This window comes from Nicotiana tomentosiformis, chromosome 4 (assembly GCF_000390325.3).
Source record: "Nicotiana tomentosiformis chromosome 4, ASM39032v3, whole genome shotgun sequence".
In the NCBI taxonomy this organism is placed as follows: Eukaryota; Viridiplantae; Streptophyta; class Magnoliopsida; order Solanales; family Solanaceae; genus Nicotiana; species Nicotiana tomentosiformis.
The window spans coordinates 47,264,724-47,284,866 of record NC_090815.1 but is presented as its reverse complement, the minus strand read 5'-3'; the positions used below and the strand labels follow the sequence as shown (position 1 = coordinate 47,284,866).

The window sequence follows — 20,143 nt, the reverse complement described above, 5'->3', positions numbered from 1 at the left end:
TTTAATCATTGTAATTAGTAAAAATGAGGGGTTAGGGCTTGGAATTTTTGGAGAGTAATTTAAGGATTTGAAGGACCAAACGATGTCGGATTTTGATGAATTTGGTATGGTTAGGTTCGTGAGTGAATGAGCTTTCTAGTTTTGTGAATTTTGTCGGATTCGAGACGTGGGCCTTGGGGCCAGGTTTGAGCCAATTTCGGGTTTTATTCTAATTTTGTACCTTTTCTTGTGGAATTCATTTCATTAGCGCGTATTGATGGTATTGTACTGATTGTGAATAGATTCGGAGCATTTGGAGGGTGAGTCTAGAGGAAAGAGCATTGCGTGGTAGAGATTTGACCGGTTTGAGGTAAGTAACGATTGTAAATCTAGTCCTGAGGGTATGAAACACTGGATTTTGTATCATTCTACTATTTTTAGGTCATGTCGGGCGTGCACTCTTGGGGATTGTGACTTGGTTTATCCCGTACCAACTTTAAAGTTGCATACTTTGTTGAAACTATATGATACTTATATGTTTTAGAAAGAGTTTCTGTAAATTGGGCTGAATGCCATGTTTGGGCTTTGCGCCAGTGCTGTTTGGACCCTTAGGGGCTATTTCTTACTATCCTCTCATTGTTTTCGATTGAAAATCTATACTAAGTCATGTTTATACTTTTTTACCGTATAACTCATTTTTACCGCATAACTCATTTTGATGCATATAGATACTTTGGGCCGAATGCCCTGTTTTACTGAAATGCCCGAGTGGCTTGAGATGTTTATGACTGAGTGATACCGAGGGCCTGATTGTGAGGATGAGTGTGGATCGGGTCTGCCCGCCTGCAGCATACTTTATTATTATAGCACGTGAGTTGTCCGTGCAGCACATGAGTTGTCCGCGCAGATTATAGCACTTGGGCTGAAGGAGCCCCTCCGGAGTTTGTACACACCCCTAGTGAGCGCAGGTACCTACTAAGTGCGAGTGCCGAGTGACTGGGAGGCATGAGTGATTGTTATGTATGCCCGAGTGGCAAGAGTGATTGTGAGGTATGCCCGAGTGGCATGAGTGACTGTGAGGATTGCCCGAGGGGCTGTATATGAGTGATGTTTTGCCCGAGGGGCTGTTTATGATTTCATCATTTTTGCTCACCTTTGCTTTTTTCCTCTGTCTGAAAACTATTGAAAAATATCTTTAAATGATTTTTTACTGGAACTGGGTTTAAATGAGATATTTTGATTCAAATCCTGATTTTAAAAGCATGTGATATTTTACTGAGATTTCCTGATATGAATGTTATATGCTTTATTGCTCATCACAACTGCTCAGTCTTTAGTTATTGTTGTTACTTACTGAGTTGGCGTACTCACGTTACTCTCCATACCTTGTGTGCAGATTCAGGTGTAGGTGGACACGGTAGCGGTTATTGATTGTTCTGGTTGCAGATTTTTCTTGGAGATAGCAAGGTAGCTTTTGGCGATCGCAGCCCCTGCTCTTCTCCCTCTTATCTTCCTCTAGTTGTATTTAGCTATTTTTCAGGGTGAGTGAGCCTTGATATTGTTAGACAGATTATAGTAGATGCTCATGATTAGTGACACCCCGATGTTGGGCTTTTCCTTCCGCACTTTTGTTTGATTGGAACTCCTTTACGAATGTTTTTTTGTTAAATAACATTGGAATTATATTTGAAATGAAAATATCGGTTTGTTTTGGAAATGAGTCGGCTTGCCTAGTTCCACGATAGGCGCCATCATGACAGGGGTTAGTTTGGGTCGCGACAGATTAGTATCAGACCCTAGGTTACATAGGTCTCACGAGTCATGAGCGGGTTTAGTAGAGTCTTGCGGATCGGTACAGAGACGTATGTACTTATCTTCGGGAGGCTGCAGAACCTTTAGGAAACTCTACATTCTTGAATTCTTGTCGTGCGAATCTGTTGATTCTAGTAACTAAACATCTGTTGTTTCATTCTCTCACAGATAATGAGGACTCGTGCTACCGGTCTGGAAGGCCAGCCACTAGTACCACCAGCCAGGGCAGCGAGAGGCCGAGGCCGCGGTAGAGGCCATGGTAGGGGCAGAGGTGCAGCCCGTACATCAGCTGGGGCAGTACCTGCAGATCCACCGGTTGTCCCAGATCAGGACCAGGTTCCAGTTGTTGATGCACCAGCTCAGGCACCAGCTGTGCCTATTGTGATTCCAGGCCTTCAGGAGGCCCTAGCTCAGATTCTGACAGCGTGCACTGGCCTTGCTCAGGAGGTCTCTATTTCGACGGTCGCAGCCACTTCTCAGGCCAGGGGAGGCACTCAGACTCCCATCGCTCACACACCCGAGCAGGTTATTCAGGGACTTCAAACACCGGATGCACCACCAGCCCAGCCAGTTGTAGTTTCTCAGGATTATGTGTTTCCTGCTATGCCTGAGGATGATCAGCGTAGGTTGGAGAGGTTTGGGAGACTCCAGCCACCACCTTTCAGTGGCATAGAGAGAGAGGATGCTCAGGACTTTTTGGACAGGTGTCAGAGGATACTTCGTACTGCTGGTATTTTGGAGACTTGTGGGGTCTCATTCACTACCTTTCACTTTTCTGGGGCTCCGCTCAGATGGTGGGAGACATACGAGAGGCGTAGGCCTGTTGGCGCAACACCCCTTACTTGGCAGTAGTTCTCTGTGGTCTTTTTGGAGAAGTTCGTGCCTCGATCCCACAAAGAGGGGTTGCACAGACAGTTTGAGCAGCTTCGACAGGGTGATATGTCTGTGACACAGTATGAGATGCGATTCTCTGAGTTGGCCTATCATGCTATCTGGTTGGTTCCCACGGACAGAGAGAGGATCATGAGGTTTATTGATAGCCTCACCTATCAGCTACAGTTGCTCATGACCAGGGAGCGGGTTGCAGGTGCTACCTTTGATGAGGTTGTTGACATTGCTCGGTAGATTGAGATTGTTCGTGGTCAGGAGAGGGTTGAGAGGGAGGCTAAGGGGCCTCGTGGTCAGGGTGGATTCATCGGTGCTCCTTTTGGGGTCAGTTCCAGCACGGTAGAGGTCGTCATTTTAGACAGGCTCAATCAGCTCGACCATTTCACCATGGTGCATTATCTGGTGCATTATCTGGCCATGGTTCTCACAGTTCTCATCAGGGCCACTCATCACTTAGTGCCCTTCCAGCTTAGAGTTCATCCCGTGCTCCACCTGTTCAGGGCTTTTCCATGCCAGTTTCTTCTACCAGTTATCCTGGTGCTATGGGTTCCCTTCAGTTTTCGCCGCCAGCATCATGAAGTTGTTTTGAGTGTGGGGAGCTTGGGCATATGTGGAGGCAGTGTCCTCGTCGTTATGGAGGTCTATCTCAGCAGAGGAGTCAGCCTCCGACTACAGCACCAGTTACCTTACCACCCGCCCAGTCAGCTCGGGGTGGAGGTCAGTCAGCTAGGGGTCGCCCTAGAGGGAGAGGTAGGTCAGGGGGTGGTCAGGCCCGTTTCTATGCCCTCCCTGCCAGACCAGATGCTATTTCTTCAGATGCTGTGATTACAGGTATTTTCTCAGTTTGTCACAGAGATGCCTCAGTATTATTTGACCCTAGTTCCACGTATTCATATGTTTCCTCGTATTTCGCCCATTTTCTGGATATGCCCTGTGAGTCTTTAGTTTCATCTGTACATGTATCTACTCCTGTGGGCGATACTATTATTCTGGACTGCGTATATTGGTCATGTGTGGTGACTATTGGGGGTCTGGAGACCCAAGTGGACATTTTACTACTTAGTATGGTCGACTTTGATGTGATATTGGGTATGGATTGGTTATCTCCATGTCATGCTTTTCTAGATTGTCACGCTAAGACGGTGATGTTGACTATGCCGGGAATTTCGAGGGTTGAGTGGAGCGGTTCTGTAGATTATGTACCAAGTAGGGTGATTTCATATTTGAAGGCTCGGTGCATGGTTGAGAAGGGTTGCCTATCTTATTTGGATTTTGTGAGGGATGTTAGTGCAAGACTCCTATCATTGATTCTATTCCGGTGGTACGTGATTTTCCGGATGTATTTCCTGCAGACCTGCCGGGCATACCGCCTGACAGGGATATTGACTTTGGTATTTATTTGGTGCTGGGAACTCAGCCCATTTCTATTCCACCGTATTGTATGGCACCGGCGGAGTTGAAGGAATTGAAAGAACAGCTTCAGGAACAGAGCATACAGTTAAACAATGACAAGAAGTTCAAAGTTGAGCTTAAGTCTCCATGCAATGAGATCTCTTTCCATAATTAAAACAAATTAAATACTGCAGATTGGATCGTCCCAAACAAGGTATAAAGGCACGTTATTTTCATCACATGTGGGCGCTTCTTGCTACTTCCCGCCTGAAAAAACACAATTTCAGTCAATGTAAACGTTCTGTTTGAGAGAGAAAACGAAGAGGAAAAGAAAAGGATTTAAGTTATTTACACTTCATGTTATATCTAGTTAGTTACTACGATCATTTTTACTAGCTAAGTTATTAGTACGTTTGTAATATGGCCATTATTTTGTCAAATGGAGTCCATCTCACATAAGCAATAGCATCTTTGCAAAGTGTAGACTTTGTTGACAATATTCTTTGGACCCAAAAATATTGCATTGTGTGTTGGACATCATTTGCACAAGTTGTATCTCTTCTTTTATACTTAAGAGGTCAAGACTTTTTTGCCTATAAAAGGGAAGGCCATTAGTTCATTTTATACACACCAACAAGACTTGAGTCTTCCTTTCTTGTTTCTTCCTTTCTTCTTTTATTAAGATTGTTTTGTATGAGAGTTAAGTGTTGGGAAGCACTTGTCTGAACCCTTTCTTTGGAGTGATCTTGTGAGGTTATTCTCTTAGGGTATTTGGGATTAATTAGAGTGTTTACTCTAATTTTGTACTCTTTTTTGTACTCTTATTCTTATAGTAAATTGCTCCTCTCCGCTTGTGGACATAGGTCACTTTGACCGAACCACGTTAAATTTGTGTCTTCTTTATCTATACTTTAATTGTCGTTGTTATCAACTTCAATTGTCTTTGTTATTGTCATTATACCGTTGTTTGGCTATATTCCGCACTATCCGGGTTCCCGATCCTAACAACGTTGATGTTTGTTATAGAGATTCGTTTGTGATTACCTTATAAATGATCTATGTAGATATTCTTTAACCGTTAGTTAATAGAACTTAAACCCGAAAAGAAAAAGAACAGAAAAGAATAATAAAGGAAACCTGAATATTGTTCCATATGGTGAGAGCAAATGAAGCAGCTGCAAACAAGAAACAACCAAGAACGCAATTCTCATGTGTTGAAGTGAAGACGAGGAGATGCGGTCTTGCCAGCTGAAGAAAAGATGGGGAATACTTGTTTACCACTGGACCTTTGTAGAAAGTCATTGATAACATCCCCACTATTGACATTAAGGTACCAACTACTCTTGCTTGACTTCCCTGCCTTTTCCAGTCGATCCTTATTTTCCTGAAATTATATAGTTATTCTTCTTTAGAATATTGATAATCATATATAGTTCCAAAACAGTCAAAATATTTAGTACTAGTTAAAATAACACAGATGTAGTGTTCACACTTTTACGTTTTTGGTGAGTCAATTCTAAGATAGTGGTTGGAAAATATACTCCTTAAATTTTTATTGGTAGGAACTGTGTACTTCGCAAATAACATTTCATAACAGGTCCATTCACTTCATCAGTTCCCTACCAATTACATCAGTTTCTTGCTATTTTTCAAATCTAATTAACCATTCACTTCCAAAGCATGGCCCATCAATTTGATACCGAAAAAGGGACTCCTGAATACTTGAGATATACGAATATAATCTAACTCGCCTTTCTAATTGTAAGAAATCACTTCCTCTTTAATGCTACTCCTCGTAATTGGCGGAGTTAGAGATTTCGTCAAGGGAATTCATCTTTTATAAAAATAAATTATATCAAGCTTCTGCTTCAAATCAAAAGGATTTAATCCTTGTATTTACCATACATTTTAATATTTTTGCCTTGTAATATACATGTATTACTATAATTAAATTTTTTGAGCAAGGAGTATCATATGAAACCCCTTGCTTCAATGTGCATGGCTCCACCATTGCTCCTGGTATTTTTCCCCTTCTAGTTGTAAGAAATTGAAGTGTTTGAGAGCGTACATTTTTATTTATTTCATTTTGTCTTCAACACATCCTCTTACGTATGAGTCTAATTTTTTTTCATGGCTATGCACGTGAAATTTTTTTTTCGATAATATGTGATGACGAGACTCAAACACAAGACCTTTGTTTGCTTTGATAGCATATTGAAGTGTGTTACCATCTCATCTAAAAGTTTAAAGCTAATAGATGCGTCAAAGACGGTTGCTAGCTACTGCTAGTCGCACCCTCTAGCCCGTCAGGCTTTCCCAGGTTTATTTTCTTACTTAATTTTGTTTTCAAGAGGCTCAAGTCTGTTTCCAATTAAGAGGCCATAAGATAATAAAAAAGTAGAGAAAAAAGAACCTAAGAATAAAGGAAACAATGAAAGAAAAAGCTGGTATCATGTTTGCGGCTCCACATGCTACGATTGGAGAAATATAACTTAGTCCCGCGAATGCAAGGTTCTGCGCTATTGTTACCCTACAACCACAGTGCCGTTAATTCTTTTTTTCTCTCGGCACACATTAGGTGCTAACTAACCTGCGCCCTCACCGAAAATGGGAGTAAGAGGAAGATCGAAGAAAAGCACCAGGAAAACACCAGTGGTAGAAAGGAAATTACCAGACATTATCACGCGAAAACAAGGAAAACAAACTGAAAAAGCTAAAGAGAAAATGCAAGAGGAAGATCTGGATCCGGAAAGTGACAATGACCAAAATTGGCCAGATCTGAGTAGTGCTCGAGCTAAATTGGCAACACCGGTGAGCCCAGGCATTCTTCTGACACTTGTGGTGAGTTCTGGAGCTAAAGGACTAGTTGTACCGCTGATCACAATTGGTGGTGTGAGTACGAGCAAGTCACAGAGCAATGGAACAGTACATGCAAACTTGCCAAAGGAACAGAGAAATGTTGAGATCGACACTGGGAAGAACATGCAAGACAAGAAAGCAGAGAAAACTGGGAATGGGGGAAGATCATGGGCATGTTTGTTCCAAGAGAACAAATTTGCAGCTAAGGGTATGAATCTATCCTACATCCCTCCGGTGCTACAGGACGGGGAAGTTGTAGTGCAACTGTTGGAAGAGGACATTGCAGAGGAAAACCAGAAGTGGAATCGAGCAATAATCTTGTACCACTACTAAAAAATCAGGTTTTAGCGACGGATAAATTCTGTAGCTAAACAGAAAAATCCGTCACTAATCTCATTTAGCGATAGATTAACAACGGATTATCAAGAAATTCTGCTAGCTACGAGTGTTTGAGCGACAGATTAGCGACGACGTTCGTAGCTAATTTTATTTTTTTGTAGTGTACGTGGTGGGAAATACTCCAACTATTGGGGAAATTGAGCGCTTCATAGCTAACCAGTGGAGTAAGGTCAAAAAACCTAAAGCACTCTTCCATAACGATGGGTATTTCATAATTTTGATGAATAGATGTGAAGAGAGGGATGAAGTGCTATTGAATGGTCCGTATACTATGAGTAGTAGGCCAATCATAATTAGACCATGGATCAGAAGGATTTGATTTCAATGAGGAAGTGCTTAAAACCATACCTCTGTGAATCAAATTCCCTAAGCTACTACTTAACTATTAGAGTAATCAGGCCTAAAGCAAAATTGGGAGTGGTTTGGGAAAGCCTTTGTATGCTGATGCATGTACTATAGTGGCTGATAGAGTCTCATATGCTAGGGTGTTAATTGAAATGGATATCACTAGGCCTTTACCAGGGACAATCAAATTATATGACCCTAAAGGCAAGGTGATCGAGCAGGTGGTACAATATGACTGGAAACCTTAATACTGCCAGACATGTTGTCAAATAGGCCACTCGTGTAGAGATCAAAAGAAGTAGAACCAGGAGGGAGGATATCACAGAGGTATTAAACAGAAACAAAAACAAAAATGGAGAATAGTGAGGGTGCTTGATCCTAATGTAGACAAAATTGATGCTCATGGTATGCTCCTGGATCAACTGGAATTAGAAGGTGATGAGCTACCATTCCAGCAGGGAAATGAAGAACAATGGCAACTTGCTAGAGGAAAGTCTGCATCAAAGAAGAATATGGGATCCATAAGAGAGAATGAAGTAGACATTGGCAATGTATTCAAAGCACTAGTTGACACAACCCAGAAGATTGTGCAACTATCTGAAGCTCAGTGGGCAAGAGGTCAGCAGAGTAGAAATGACAGAGGAGGAGGCTCTAAAATACTACTATATCATGATGAATATACTACTATATCATGATGAATATCATAGCCTGGAATGTTAGGGGGTTGAATAAAGTGTATAAGCAAAAAGAACTAAAAAAATTTTTTAAAGAGAATAAAGTGGTAATTATGGTTGTTCTAGAGAATAGAGTCAAGGCAACCAATGTTGTTTCAATAATGAAGAAGGTTTTTAGTAACTGGCAATAGGTAGCTAATTATGATGAGGCGCCAGGAGGTAGAATTTGGGTAGTATGGGATCAAACACAGGTGGATTTTAAGGTTATCTGAAGACATGAACAGTATATAGTAGGGCATGTGATCATGAATCAGCACAGAATCAAGTTCAACTTTGGTGCAGTCTATGGAATGCACACTATACAAGACAGGAAGGGACTATGGGAGGACCTGAAGATAACTATGGACGGAGTCAGTGGCCCTAGTTTAATAATAGGGGATTTTAATACTATACTATCTAGTGAGGATAGAGTGCAGGGGAATTCAGCACAAAAGATAGAGGCGAGAGACTTCAAAAACTTCATACTGGTTACAAGATTAGATGAACTCAAAATAGTGGGGCGAAAGTTCACATGTACTAACAACCATATCCATAGTAGAATTGATAAAATATTGGTAAATGCAGAATGGATTCAGAAATGGCCTGCCATGGAGGGGATCATTATGAATCCTGGCTTCTCATATCATTGTCCTTTGAGTGTAGCTATTGATGGTACTAATCAAGAAGGTAGGCGACCTTTCAAGTTTCTCAACTGTTTGGCAAGTCACCAAGACTTTGATGAAACAGTTAAGCAATGCTGGAGAAATAGGCACAGGGGAACTGCAATGTTAAACGTGTAGAATAAGCTCAAAAAGCTAAAAGAAGCTCTAAAACAACTGAACAACCAACAATTCAATAGTATTGGGCACAAGATTCAAGTAGCAAGGAACAAATTAGAAGGTATCCAAGCTTAGATGCCACTCCCAGGAAATGACATTGAGGCAATACTACAAGAAAAGGATGCAAAACTTGAACTGAAAAAATGGTGGGAGGTTGAGGAGAGTGTGTTGAAGCAGAAGTCAAGAATTTAGTGGCTTAAACTAGGGGATTCTAATACGTCATACTTCCATGCTTGTGTGAAAAACAGGTAAGCAAAGAATTATATTGGCAGAATAACTAACAGTGTAGGGCAAATTCTTCAAAGTGCTATTGAAGTAGAAGAGGAAATACTGAATTTCTACAAAAAATTACTTAGTATAGCAGCTTCACAAATGCCAGTAGTTATCCCAGAGATCATGCAGAAAGGCTATACTTTAACCAGGCAGCAATAACTATAGCTAATCAAGCCAGTTACTAGAGAGGAAGTAAAGAGAGCTATACTAGATATTGATGATAATAAAGCACCGGTATGTGATGGTTATAACTCCTACTTCTTCAAAAAGACATGGCATATATTGGGTGATGAGGTTACTGTAGCAGTAATGGAGTTCTTTGAAAATGCTGAAATGTGCAAAGCCATCAACTGCACCACTATTACTTTGATCCCTAAAGTCAAGAACCCAACTAACATTAAGGAATTCAGGCATATTTCCCGTTGCACAGTGCTATACAAGATAATATCAAAAATTCTAACAGCAAGATTACAGGAAGTTATGACAGACCTAATAGATAACTGCCAAACAGCCTTTGTACCAGGAAGAATGATCACTGATAACATCATTATGAGCCATGAATTGGTAAAAGGCTATGGGAGGAAGAACATATCCCCAAGATGCATGCTCAAAATAGATATGCAGAAAGCCTATGATTCTGTGGAATGGGTATACATTGAACAAGTGATGAAGATGTTGGGATTCCCTGAAATATTGTGAAGTGGATAATGGCATGTATCAGTACAGTTGCCTATTTTGTAATAATTAATGGTAAGCCAGCTAAACCATTTGAGGCAAGGAAAGGACTGAGGCAGAAGGATCCCCTATCTCCATTTTTATTTGTGATGGCCATGGAGTATCTTAGTAGACTACTGAAGCCATTGGAGGATAACAAGAAGTTTAAATTTCACCCAAAATGTGCCAAAGTCAACTTAGTGCAATTGGGATTTGCTGATGATCTACTTCTTTTCTGTATAGGGTACATACAATCAGTCAAGATACTCCATCAACAGTTTCAAGTATTTTCTACAGCCTCAGGACTAATTACAAATCCTAACAAAAGCTGTATTTACTTTGGTGGAGTGAACAATATGACTCAACATCATATTATGAAATTGCTAGGATACACTAAACGAGAACTACCTTTTAGATACCTGGGTGTCCCATTGAGCACCAAGAGGTTATCAGCTATCCAATATGAACCTCTAATTGATAGAATGTTAAGCAGGATCCAATGTTGGACAATAAAATTTTTGTCATATGCCGGAAGAGCAATGCTAATTAAGAGTGTTCTAGTTGTAATTCAAACATTCTGGGCTCAGATATTCATTTTGCCAAAGAAAATCATTCATTTCATAGAAACAATATGCAGGAGATTCTTATGGTCAGGAGCTGCGAAACCTACCAAAAAGGCATTGATTGCCTGGGATAAACTGTGTACTCCAAAGGTAGCAGGAGTACTAATCTTCATCAATGTGGAGCTGAGGAATAAAGCAGTTATTTGCAAGCTCTTATGGAATATTTGTACAAAGAAGAAGAAGTTGTGGGTCCAGTAGATTCATGCATACTACATAAAGGAGAACAATATATGGAATACAGAGCCAAATAGTGCATTATGGGTCATCCAAAAGATATTCAAGACAAGAAACTTCTTTGAGGTTGCTGGATATACAAGAGAGGAGGTAAATCTGATAGAGAGATTCTCCGTAAGACACATATACAAAGCCATGCAAGGGGAGTTTCAGAAGGTGCCATGGACGAAACTAGTGTGTAATAATCAAGGACTACCAAAGTGGATTTTCATACTACGACTCGCAATACAGGATAGGTTAGCTACAAAAGAAAGGCTAGCAAGATGGGGGATTATTGCAGACAAAACATGCTCACTTTGTCAAAGAGAGAATAAAACATTACAACACTTATTCTTTGACTGTGAAGTATCAGCAACTATATGGGAGCAGCTTCTAAACTGGCAAGGCATTCAGAGAACAAAGGGAGATCGGCAGGAGGAGCTGAAGTGGATAGAAAAGGTGGCCAAAGGTAAAAGTGGAGGGGCATAATATGCAGAATGTCATTAGCAGCAGCAGTTTATCATATTTGGCAAGAGAGGAATAATGTTATTTTCCAGAAGAAGAAGAGATCTGCTAATTCTATCCTTCGACTAATCATTCAAGAAATACACGTTAGGGCCAAGCTATTTCCTAGGTTGGATAGAACCATGAATAAACTGAATTGGTATCCTGATGTAGTTTAGAAGACAAAAGAAGCAGGAGAGGGATTGTAGCAAAGCTAGGTAACTCCAAGCTGGGGCTTCATGTCCGGCAGGAGCTATGACAGAAAGCTAGGTTCACTTTGTTAGATTGTAAATACTTATACTTGGTAAATAAAATCTTTTACTTACCAAAAATAAAATCAGTATAGCAATCCTATGGGAAATTAAGTGACATCAATATCTCATATGATTAATTAAGTTGGTGGTTAAGAAACTCCAAAGTCCAAAATGCATGAATACAGAAAATAATTGGAGGGTTTGGACCAATTAATGTTCATTTTAGACCATACTAATTAATGTTCGTTCTTTCTTAATTCTAAGCATTCTAATTTGGCACAGAGAAAGAGAAAGAGAGTACTAACCCTACTAAGCCAAGGAAGAAGCCACGCAAAAGAAGGGGAAACGTGAATAATGGCTCTTCTGTCCTGCAATTATTGAGAAAGAAAGAAAGATCAACACTGGTCCTCTAAGTCACCCCTGATCTTAAAGAAAAAGAGAAAACAAGATTTCGTGAAAATATATACTTGTCTCTTCTGTGGAAAAAGAGGGAATACGGAATGAGAAGGATAAAGCTAAGAGCAGACCACGAATATAAAAGAACTCATACCAAACTTGGACATAGCGGTACTGGCCATAATCGTCAAGAAAATAGCGACAGCTTCTATTATGACCATTGTTGTGCATGGCAACATTTCTCCTATGGCATTCACAACCCTCACACCCATCTCTCTTTCGTTGTGTGTGTTCTATCTTTATGTCAACTACTTGTTATAACTCCGTATGATCCGGTCTTCACAATTTATATGGAGGCACATCAATTCAATTTGCCGTATACGTCAGGAAAAAAAAAGAGAAGGTAACCTTTCATGGAATGCTTAAGCTACTTGGAAAGAGAAAGAGCAGTTCGAGTGACCCAAGCATGGCACGGAAGGCAGAGATTCAATAATTGTTTAATGCTAGTATTAATTTATTTTTAATTGAAGAAAACTTCTCATCCACCTGCACACCTATTATTCATCCTACGTGGACTCTGAGAGTATGTATATATATGTATTAACCAAGAATTAGATTTTGTACTAGGTGGACTAAATTATCTTAAGTAGTATGATTAATAACCCCCATAATTAAGGTTTGGTTGTGTGGCTGACATTAAGAATGGCCCTACTAGGAATGATTAAATCCATACCCAGGAGGGTCTTCACATTACACCAGGTTAATTTAGCTATAAGAAAGAATTTTATAGTATTTGATTAATTGATTGGCCGTTCTGTTATAGTACAATGGCAATAGACTGTAGTAGGGTATAGCAGCTTAAAAAATAATGCTATTGTCTTCAAACGGAAGTACGTAAGCAGAAGAATGAAGAGAAAGACTATTTTAAAGTAAAACGTCATGAATTTGGACGCCTTGTCAGCTTTGGACGGACTGCTAGTGTCAGATTTGTTCTTAGAGGCTGGCAGTCCAGCCGTGCAATCTCTTCTTATAATAGTACTCCATATGCTAACATCGTATCAAGGGCTCATGACGTACCTCATTTCAACCATTCCTTTTTTTGTTTTACTTTTCTTTCGCGCAAACGCGTTAGTTTGATCGATGGACATATATATATGTTCGCGCATCCTGTCCAAGTTGAATTGTGTCCAACTAGGTCTATTACATTGTTGAGTTGAACCCAATGTTGATTCTTTTACTCTACTCTGTTAATTGCACTAAACACCTTTATAATATGACTTACTTTTAACGGATAAGGGTTCAATATACCTTTATACTATTCGAAATAGTTTAAAAACATCTTCCGTTTGAATATTCATCCAATTATACCCATACTGTCATACTATTGCACTGATTTGTCCCTAATTTAGACGGACGGACACGCGATGTTAAAGATAAAAATTCAATGATCAATTTTGATTCTCAGCTCACAGTCTCTCGCAGCAAACTAAGTAAGGAAGAAGAAGCTAGAAGGAATAAGGCTAAGTTTCTGGTCGATAAGAACAAAAATACAATTGGTAAAGTACAAAGAACTAAAGACTTAGATCCTTTATCAAGCCAAAATATCAAAGGGACACGTGGAGCAATCTCAGCTTTTGGTTCACTATTTGATAGATCTATTACGGTCCGTCCGATCAAAATATTAGACAACTACTGTGCAGCTAATAAAGACACAACGGCTAATTTTTATTGTACAAAATTAGTACATTAGGTGTATAGAATTATTTGTCTGATAGCATAAATCAAATACCTCTTAGACACCTGTACATAAGATTATTCTTATCCTTTTACACTATACTTGTATAAATAGACTGTCATCAATCAATGAAAATACACAAAAAAATTCTCAATCATTTTTTCTCCTAACTTTTCTACATGGTATCAAAGCAACATCTCTAAGAATATCCTAATCTTTTTCTTTTTCAGTTTCTCTTTGCTTTCATTCTCCAATGATGTCCACATCTGAGGTCACTGATGTCACTTCTGGAAATACTGTCACCTCTGGAAATAATGGGAATGGCATGAAATACCCAAGTTATCCTTACTTCCTTAACCCTTCTGATTCACCTGGAATGAACTTGGTAAACTCATCTTTTGATGGAAGAGGTTATGGAGGATGGCGCAGGTCCATTCTCATAGCTCTTTCTACAAAAAATAAGATTGGCTTTATTGGTGGAGCTTGTCTTTCTCCTAGGCCAGAAACACATGACTTCAAGCTGTCAAGCATGTGTAATGATATGGTGATTTTTTGGCTACTTAATTCTCTGTCAAGAGAGATTGCTGACAGTGTGATTTACTCTAAGACATCCAAGGACCTGTGGGATGATTTAGAGGACAGATTTGGTCAGTCAAATAGTGCAAAAATGTATCATTTATAGAAAGAATTGAGTGACCTGATTCAGGGTACTAGTGATATAGCATGGTATTTTACTAAGATAAAAAGGTTATGGGATGAACTAGATACCTTGAACACTCATGTCAACTATTTTTGTGCCTGTAATTGTGGAGGAAAAGCCAAAATGGCTAAGTCACTTCAAGATGAGAGGCTTATCAAATTTCTCATGGGGTTGAATGATACTTATGCCTCTATGAGAAGCAGCATCTTGATGTTATCCCCTTTGCCAACTATAGGACATGCTTACTCCTTGTTGATACAGGATGAGAAGCAGAGAGAAGTTTATGTCAACTCCCAATTCCTTGGTGATTCTACATCCTTCCTGGCTGCAAATCAAAACCCTCCAAGTCAGAAAGTTGGAAATTCTGATTTCAAGGGAAAAAGGAACAATCTCAATTGCTCTTATTGCAAAAAAGCTGGGCATTCAGTGGATAAATGCTATAGGATCATTGGTTTTCCGGCAGACTTCAAATTCACCAAGTCAAATAGGTTTCAAGGATCTGCCAAAAGAAATGCAACTCATTCAGTGGGTGAAGTAGGGGAACAAAATGCAACAACGGTTGAAGAAAATATTATGAACCATCAGCTCTCACAGGAACAGTTCACTCAATTTATTCAGCTTCGTCAACAAGTGAAAGTTGGACAACCAGGGACTTCAGGTTCAGAAATCAATGTTAATGCTATCAACTGTGCTGGTAAAATACTCAAAAAATCAGTATCTCGTTTCACTTACATTAAAGGTAGCTCCTGGATCTTAGATTCAGGAGCATCTGAACACATGTCTTTTGATTCTACCATTTTCTTAAACCTGAAACCTTTGCCTTATCCTGTTAATATCAGTCTTCCTAATTTATATAAAATAAATATATATCTTGGTGGAGATATATCCATTCATCCTAAAATCATTCTAAGAAATGTTCTTTATGTGCCTTGTTTCAAATTCAATTTGATATTTATTCAAAGATTGTGTCAGCAAAATAATTGTCTCCTAATTTTTTCTGCGATTGGATGTTTGTTGCAAGGCCATTCAGTAAAGAGGCCTCTGGCACTTGGTGAAGCTAGAGATGGTCTATATCTGCTCCATTCCACAAATCTTCAACCTAAGAAGCTATCTAAAGATGTTTATGTTTCATTACCTAAGGAGAGTCTTTCCAGTTTTGTTGAGTCTTTTAAATCAGTTTCTATTCCTATAAAAGCTAATTCCTATGTAAAGTTGTGGCACTTTAGATTGGGGCATTTGCCATTTCATGCAATGAAAAACATCAAATCTGTTTCTATTTTATCTTTGTATCCAATTCTGATTTTTCATGTGATGTTTGTCCACTAGCAAGGCAAACCAGATTGCCTTTTCATTCAAGCAAGATAAGTACGAACAAGGTTTTTGATCTAATTCACATTGACACCCGGGGGCCCTACAAAACACCCACATACAATGGATATAGATATTTTCTCACTATAGTAGATGACTTTAGTAGGGCAACCTGGACCTATCTTTTAAGCACCAAAAGTAATGCTTTTTCAATTCTCAAAAATTTCTTAGCTATGGTAGAAAGGAAATTTAACACCAAAGTCAAGGTAATAAGATTAGATAATGCACTAGAACTGGGGGGGGGGGTACAATAATCTCTGAATTTTTTCTTTCTCAGGGAATCGTTCATCAAACTTCATGTATTGCAACCCCTTAACAGAATGGTGTTGTTGAGAGGAAGCATAGACATCTTCTGGAGACATCAAGGGCTCTATTGCACCATTCTAAGGTCCCTATATCATTTTGGGGAGAATATTTATTAACTGCTACTTTCTTGATCAATAGATTTCCATCTAGAGTTCTTAAATAAAAAATACCTTATGAGATTATTTTTGAAAAATGTCCCAATTATGATTTTCTCAAATGTTTTGGTTGTTTATGTTATGCTACCACGCCTTCACATAACAGAGAAAAGCTATAGCCTAGAGCCATTCCTTGTGTGTTCTTAGGATATCCCTATGGAATGAAGGTGTACAAATTGATGAGTTTAAATACCAGAAAGATTTTTGTTTCCAGAGATGTACGATTCTTTGAATCAGTTTATCCTTTTTGTTCTATTCTAGGCTCGCCAATCAAATCTATAGAGTCTAATACTTTCACTGATTCTTTTAGTTCTGATCCTAACATCACAAATGACTTTAGCATCACAACTGATCCTAATACTTCTCCCTTTGCACCTTCTGATTCTATTCTTGAGTCTGTTCCTAGTTCAAACTTATCTCCAGATTTAACTTATTTCACTTCAGATTTCAATCCTATTTCTCACAGTCCCAGTCATGTCCCTCATATTTCTAGTCCTACTTCTCATAATTCAACCCCAATCCCTTTAATAAGATCAGAAACAGAACATAATAAGCCTGCTTATTTGAATGACTATGTTTGCAATGTTGTATTTCTAACTGATGTTACCAATTCTTGTTTTAATCAACGGTTGTTCCTCTAACATATCCTTTTACTGCTTTATTCACCTCTAATCAACATCTACTTAATTCTCTTTCTAATATTGTTGATCTAACTAGTTATTCTCAAGCTGACATGCACTCAGGTTGGGAGCAAGCAATGGACACTGAGTTTAAAGCCCTAGAAGCTAATTAAACTTAGGAAATTGTTGAGCTTCCGGAGGGTAAGAAAGCCTTGCCTTGCAAATGGGTATATAAGGTAAAACATAATTCAGATGGCAGTATTGAGAGGTTGAAAGCTAGATTGATGATTAGAGGTAATATTCAAAGAGAGAGAATTGATTTCAATAAAACTTTTTCACCCGTAGTCAAAATGACTACAATTCGATATCTCTTAGCTATAGCAGTTAAAAAAAAGTGTCAGATTTCACAATTGGATGTGAATAATACTTTTTTACATGGAGACTTACAAGAAGAAGTCTATATGAAATTTTCACCAGGCATATCAGCACCAAATACTAATCAAGTTTGCAAGCTAAGGAAATCTTTATATGATTTGAGGCAAGCCTCTCGTCAATGGTACTCAAAACTTCAAGCAGCTCTAAACTTTAAGGGGTTCAGTTCATCTTTAAATGATTATTCCCTATTCTTTAAGAAATCTGGAAACTCGATGTCTATCGTTGCAGTCTATGTTGACGATATTTTGCTTACAGAAAATGATCATGAGGAACTGTCATATTTAAAGACCTTTCTTGATTCAGAATTCAAGATAAAGGACCTTGGAGATCTACACTATTTCCTTGGTTTGGAAATTCTTAGAGAAAAATATGGAATGATAGTGAGTCAGAGAAAATTCACCTTGGAGTTATTAGAAGAGTTCAACTGCGAGCATCTACCACTGGTGACTTCTCCTCTGGATCCCTCATGCAAGCTCAGTATTACTTCTGGTGAATTACTGTCCGATGCAACCATATATCGGAGACTCCTTGGCAAATTGAACTATTTAACTTATACTAGGCCGGATCTTTCATTCGCGGTCTAACATCTTAGTCAATTTATGCAAGATCCTCGCTTGCCTCATTTTAATGTGGCACTTCGGGTAATTAGATATATGCGCTCAAATCCTGGACAAGGAATCTTCATGACAGCTGAACCTTCTCTCACCTTACTCGCATTTTGCAATGCCGGCTGGGGCGCTTGTCTTGACTCCCGCCGTTCAATCAGTGGCTATTTTGTCAGTTTAGGAGGCTCTCCTATCTCGTGGAAATAAAAAATACAGGTCTCAGTGTCACTCTCTTCCGCTGAAGCAGAATATCGATCCATGAGAAGAGTCGTCGCTGAAATCACCTGGTTGACTCGATTACTCACAGATCTAGGATCATCTCCCTCTCTTCCGGTACCGATTCACTCCGATAGCCAGGCCGCAATCCACATAGCTCGGAACCCAATTTTTCATGAGAGGACCAAACATGTGGAACTTGACTGCCACTTTGTTCGGCAATAATTCCTCTCTGGTTTAATCTCTTTCCTTTGTGCCGTCTTCGTCTCAACTTGCTGATTTATTCACAAAACCCTTGTCTCGGCCATCACATCTCTCAATTCTCGGCAAGTTGGGGGTTGCTTCTCTACCCTCCAACTTGAGGGGAATGTTGAAGATAAAAATCCAATGATCAATTTTGATTCTCAACTCACAGTCTCTCGCAACAAACTAAGTAAGGAAGAAGAAGCTAGAAGGAATAAGGCGAAGGTTGTGGTCGATAAGAACAAAAATACAATTGGTAAAGTACCAAGAACTAAAGACTTAGATCTTGTATCAAACCAAAATATCAAAGGGACACGTGGAGCAATCTCAGCTTTTGGTTCACTATTTGATGGATCTATTACGGTTCGTCCGATCAAAATGTTAGACAGCTACTGTGCAGCTAATAAAGATACAACGGCTAATTTTCATTGTACAAAATTAGTATATTAGATGTATAGAATTATTTGTCTGATAGCATAGCTCAAATACTTCTTAGATACTTATACATAGGATTATTCTTATCCCTTTGCACTACACTTGTATAAATAGATTGTCATCGATCAATGGAAATACACGAAAAATTCTCAATTATTTTTTCTCCTAACTTTTCTACACGCGGCAAACTCAAAATAACCCACTTACAATTTTAATACGCGATTTCTTAACCCCACCCGTTAATTTAATCCATAACCGACCCCTCAAATCTCTTTATTTTGATTTTCTTTCTTTTTTCCTTTACACCCTTCTCTTTCTTCTCTATCAAAACACCCTGCCACCTCCTTCACCCGAACTTCACCCAATTCAAATCCAATTTCGAGTCCAATTCAGCCTCCATAATATAACAATGCAGCTCTTTACCATAGTGCCACTCTGTGCCAGTTCTTCTTCACCTCTCCACACAAAGAAAGAAGTGTTGAAACTATAAATACATCAAACTTCCAGCCTTGAAATTGCATATCCTTCACAAAATCCCATATTTTAGCATCTAAAACTCTCTTTTACACCCGGATACGCTGAAATTAGAACATTAAAACTGAAACATTCCTATACGGCATTCCATCAAACACCTTCAGGGAATCTTGAAAAATCCCACATTTGCTATTCATAGACATAAAAGAATCAGCAACATCAATATCCAAAAAACCTCATTTCTCACACAACTCCCATGAACAATTTTCCCAGAAACAATCTCCCCTAATTCACCCAAAATTTTTACTATACTCGACAAGGTAAACTCATTAAGGGTGACTTTACTTTTACATATTTGATTGAAAAGCTTAAAACTTTGCTTAAAGAACTTATTTTTAGTACAACCATTAATCATAATGTTCCAAAGATACTGCCTTTTGTGTTCAATAGAGTCAAAAACAAATTAAGAGTCAACTGGGTTTTGATTAAAAAGTATGAGGAGATGAGTTTGGTTGAGCTATAGCAGAATCTTGGTCAAGTCCATGATGAAGGATATGGGATGTAGTTGTTGGGCATGTTTGAGAGATTGAGATCCAATTGAAAGCTGAAGCTAAGTCAAGGAAATTGGTAGTTGAAGATAAAGAAAGC

General features: G+C 39.0%; 1 protein-coding gene and 1 long non-coding RNA gene across 2 annotated transcripts; both read right to left on the bottom strand.

Annotated features, from left to right (window-relative positions):
* Positions 1-1,196: 1,196 nt before the first annotated feature.
* Positions 1,197-12,452, bottom strand: LOC104102389 (WAT1-related protein At1g70260-like). The gene is made up of 4 exons (XM_009610091.4): positions 12,358-12,452; positions 12,113-12,175; positions 5,209-5,455; positions 1,197-4,338 (listed from the first exon to the last, which is right to left on the bottom strand). Exons 1-4 carry the CDS (start codon positions 12,432-12,434, stop codon positions 4,243-4,245), a joined length of 483 nt encoding a protein of 160 aa, XP_009608386.1. The 5' UTR covers positions 12,435-12,452; the 3' UTR covers positions 1,197-4,242.
* A 1,457-nt stretch (positions 12,453-13,909) lies between these two features.
* LOC117278284 (uncharacterized) lies at positions 13,910-20,132 on the bottom strand. The gene is made up of 3 exons (XR_004508636.2): positions 17,923-20,132; positions 14,707-14,963; positions 13,910-14,557 (listed from the first exon to the last, which is right to left on the bottom strand). It is a non-coding gene; the product is annotated as an uncharacterized lncRNA (long non-coding RNA).
* Between the last annotated feature and the right edge of the window lie 11 nt (positions 20,133-20,143).

Excerpts from the sequence above, each read along its gene's own strand:
- LOC104102389 (XM_009610091.4), bottom strand. The coding sequence starts at position 12,434 with ATGCACAACAATGGTCATAATAGAAGCTGTCGCTATTTTCTTGACGAT. Across the intron at positions 12,176-12,357 it reads TACCGCTATGTCCAAGTTTG|GACAGAAGAGCCATTATTCA; the intron begins GTATGAGTTCTT and ends CAATAATTGCAG. Across the intron at positions 5,456-12,112 it reads TTCTTCCTTGGCTTAGTAGG|GAAAATAAGGATCGACTGGA; the intron begins GTTAGTACTCTC and ends ATATAATTTCAG.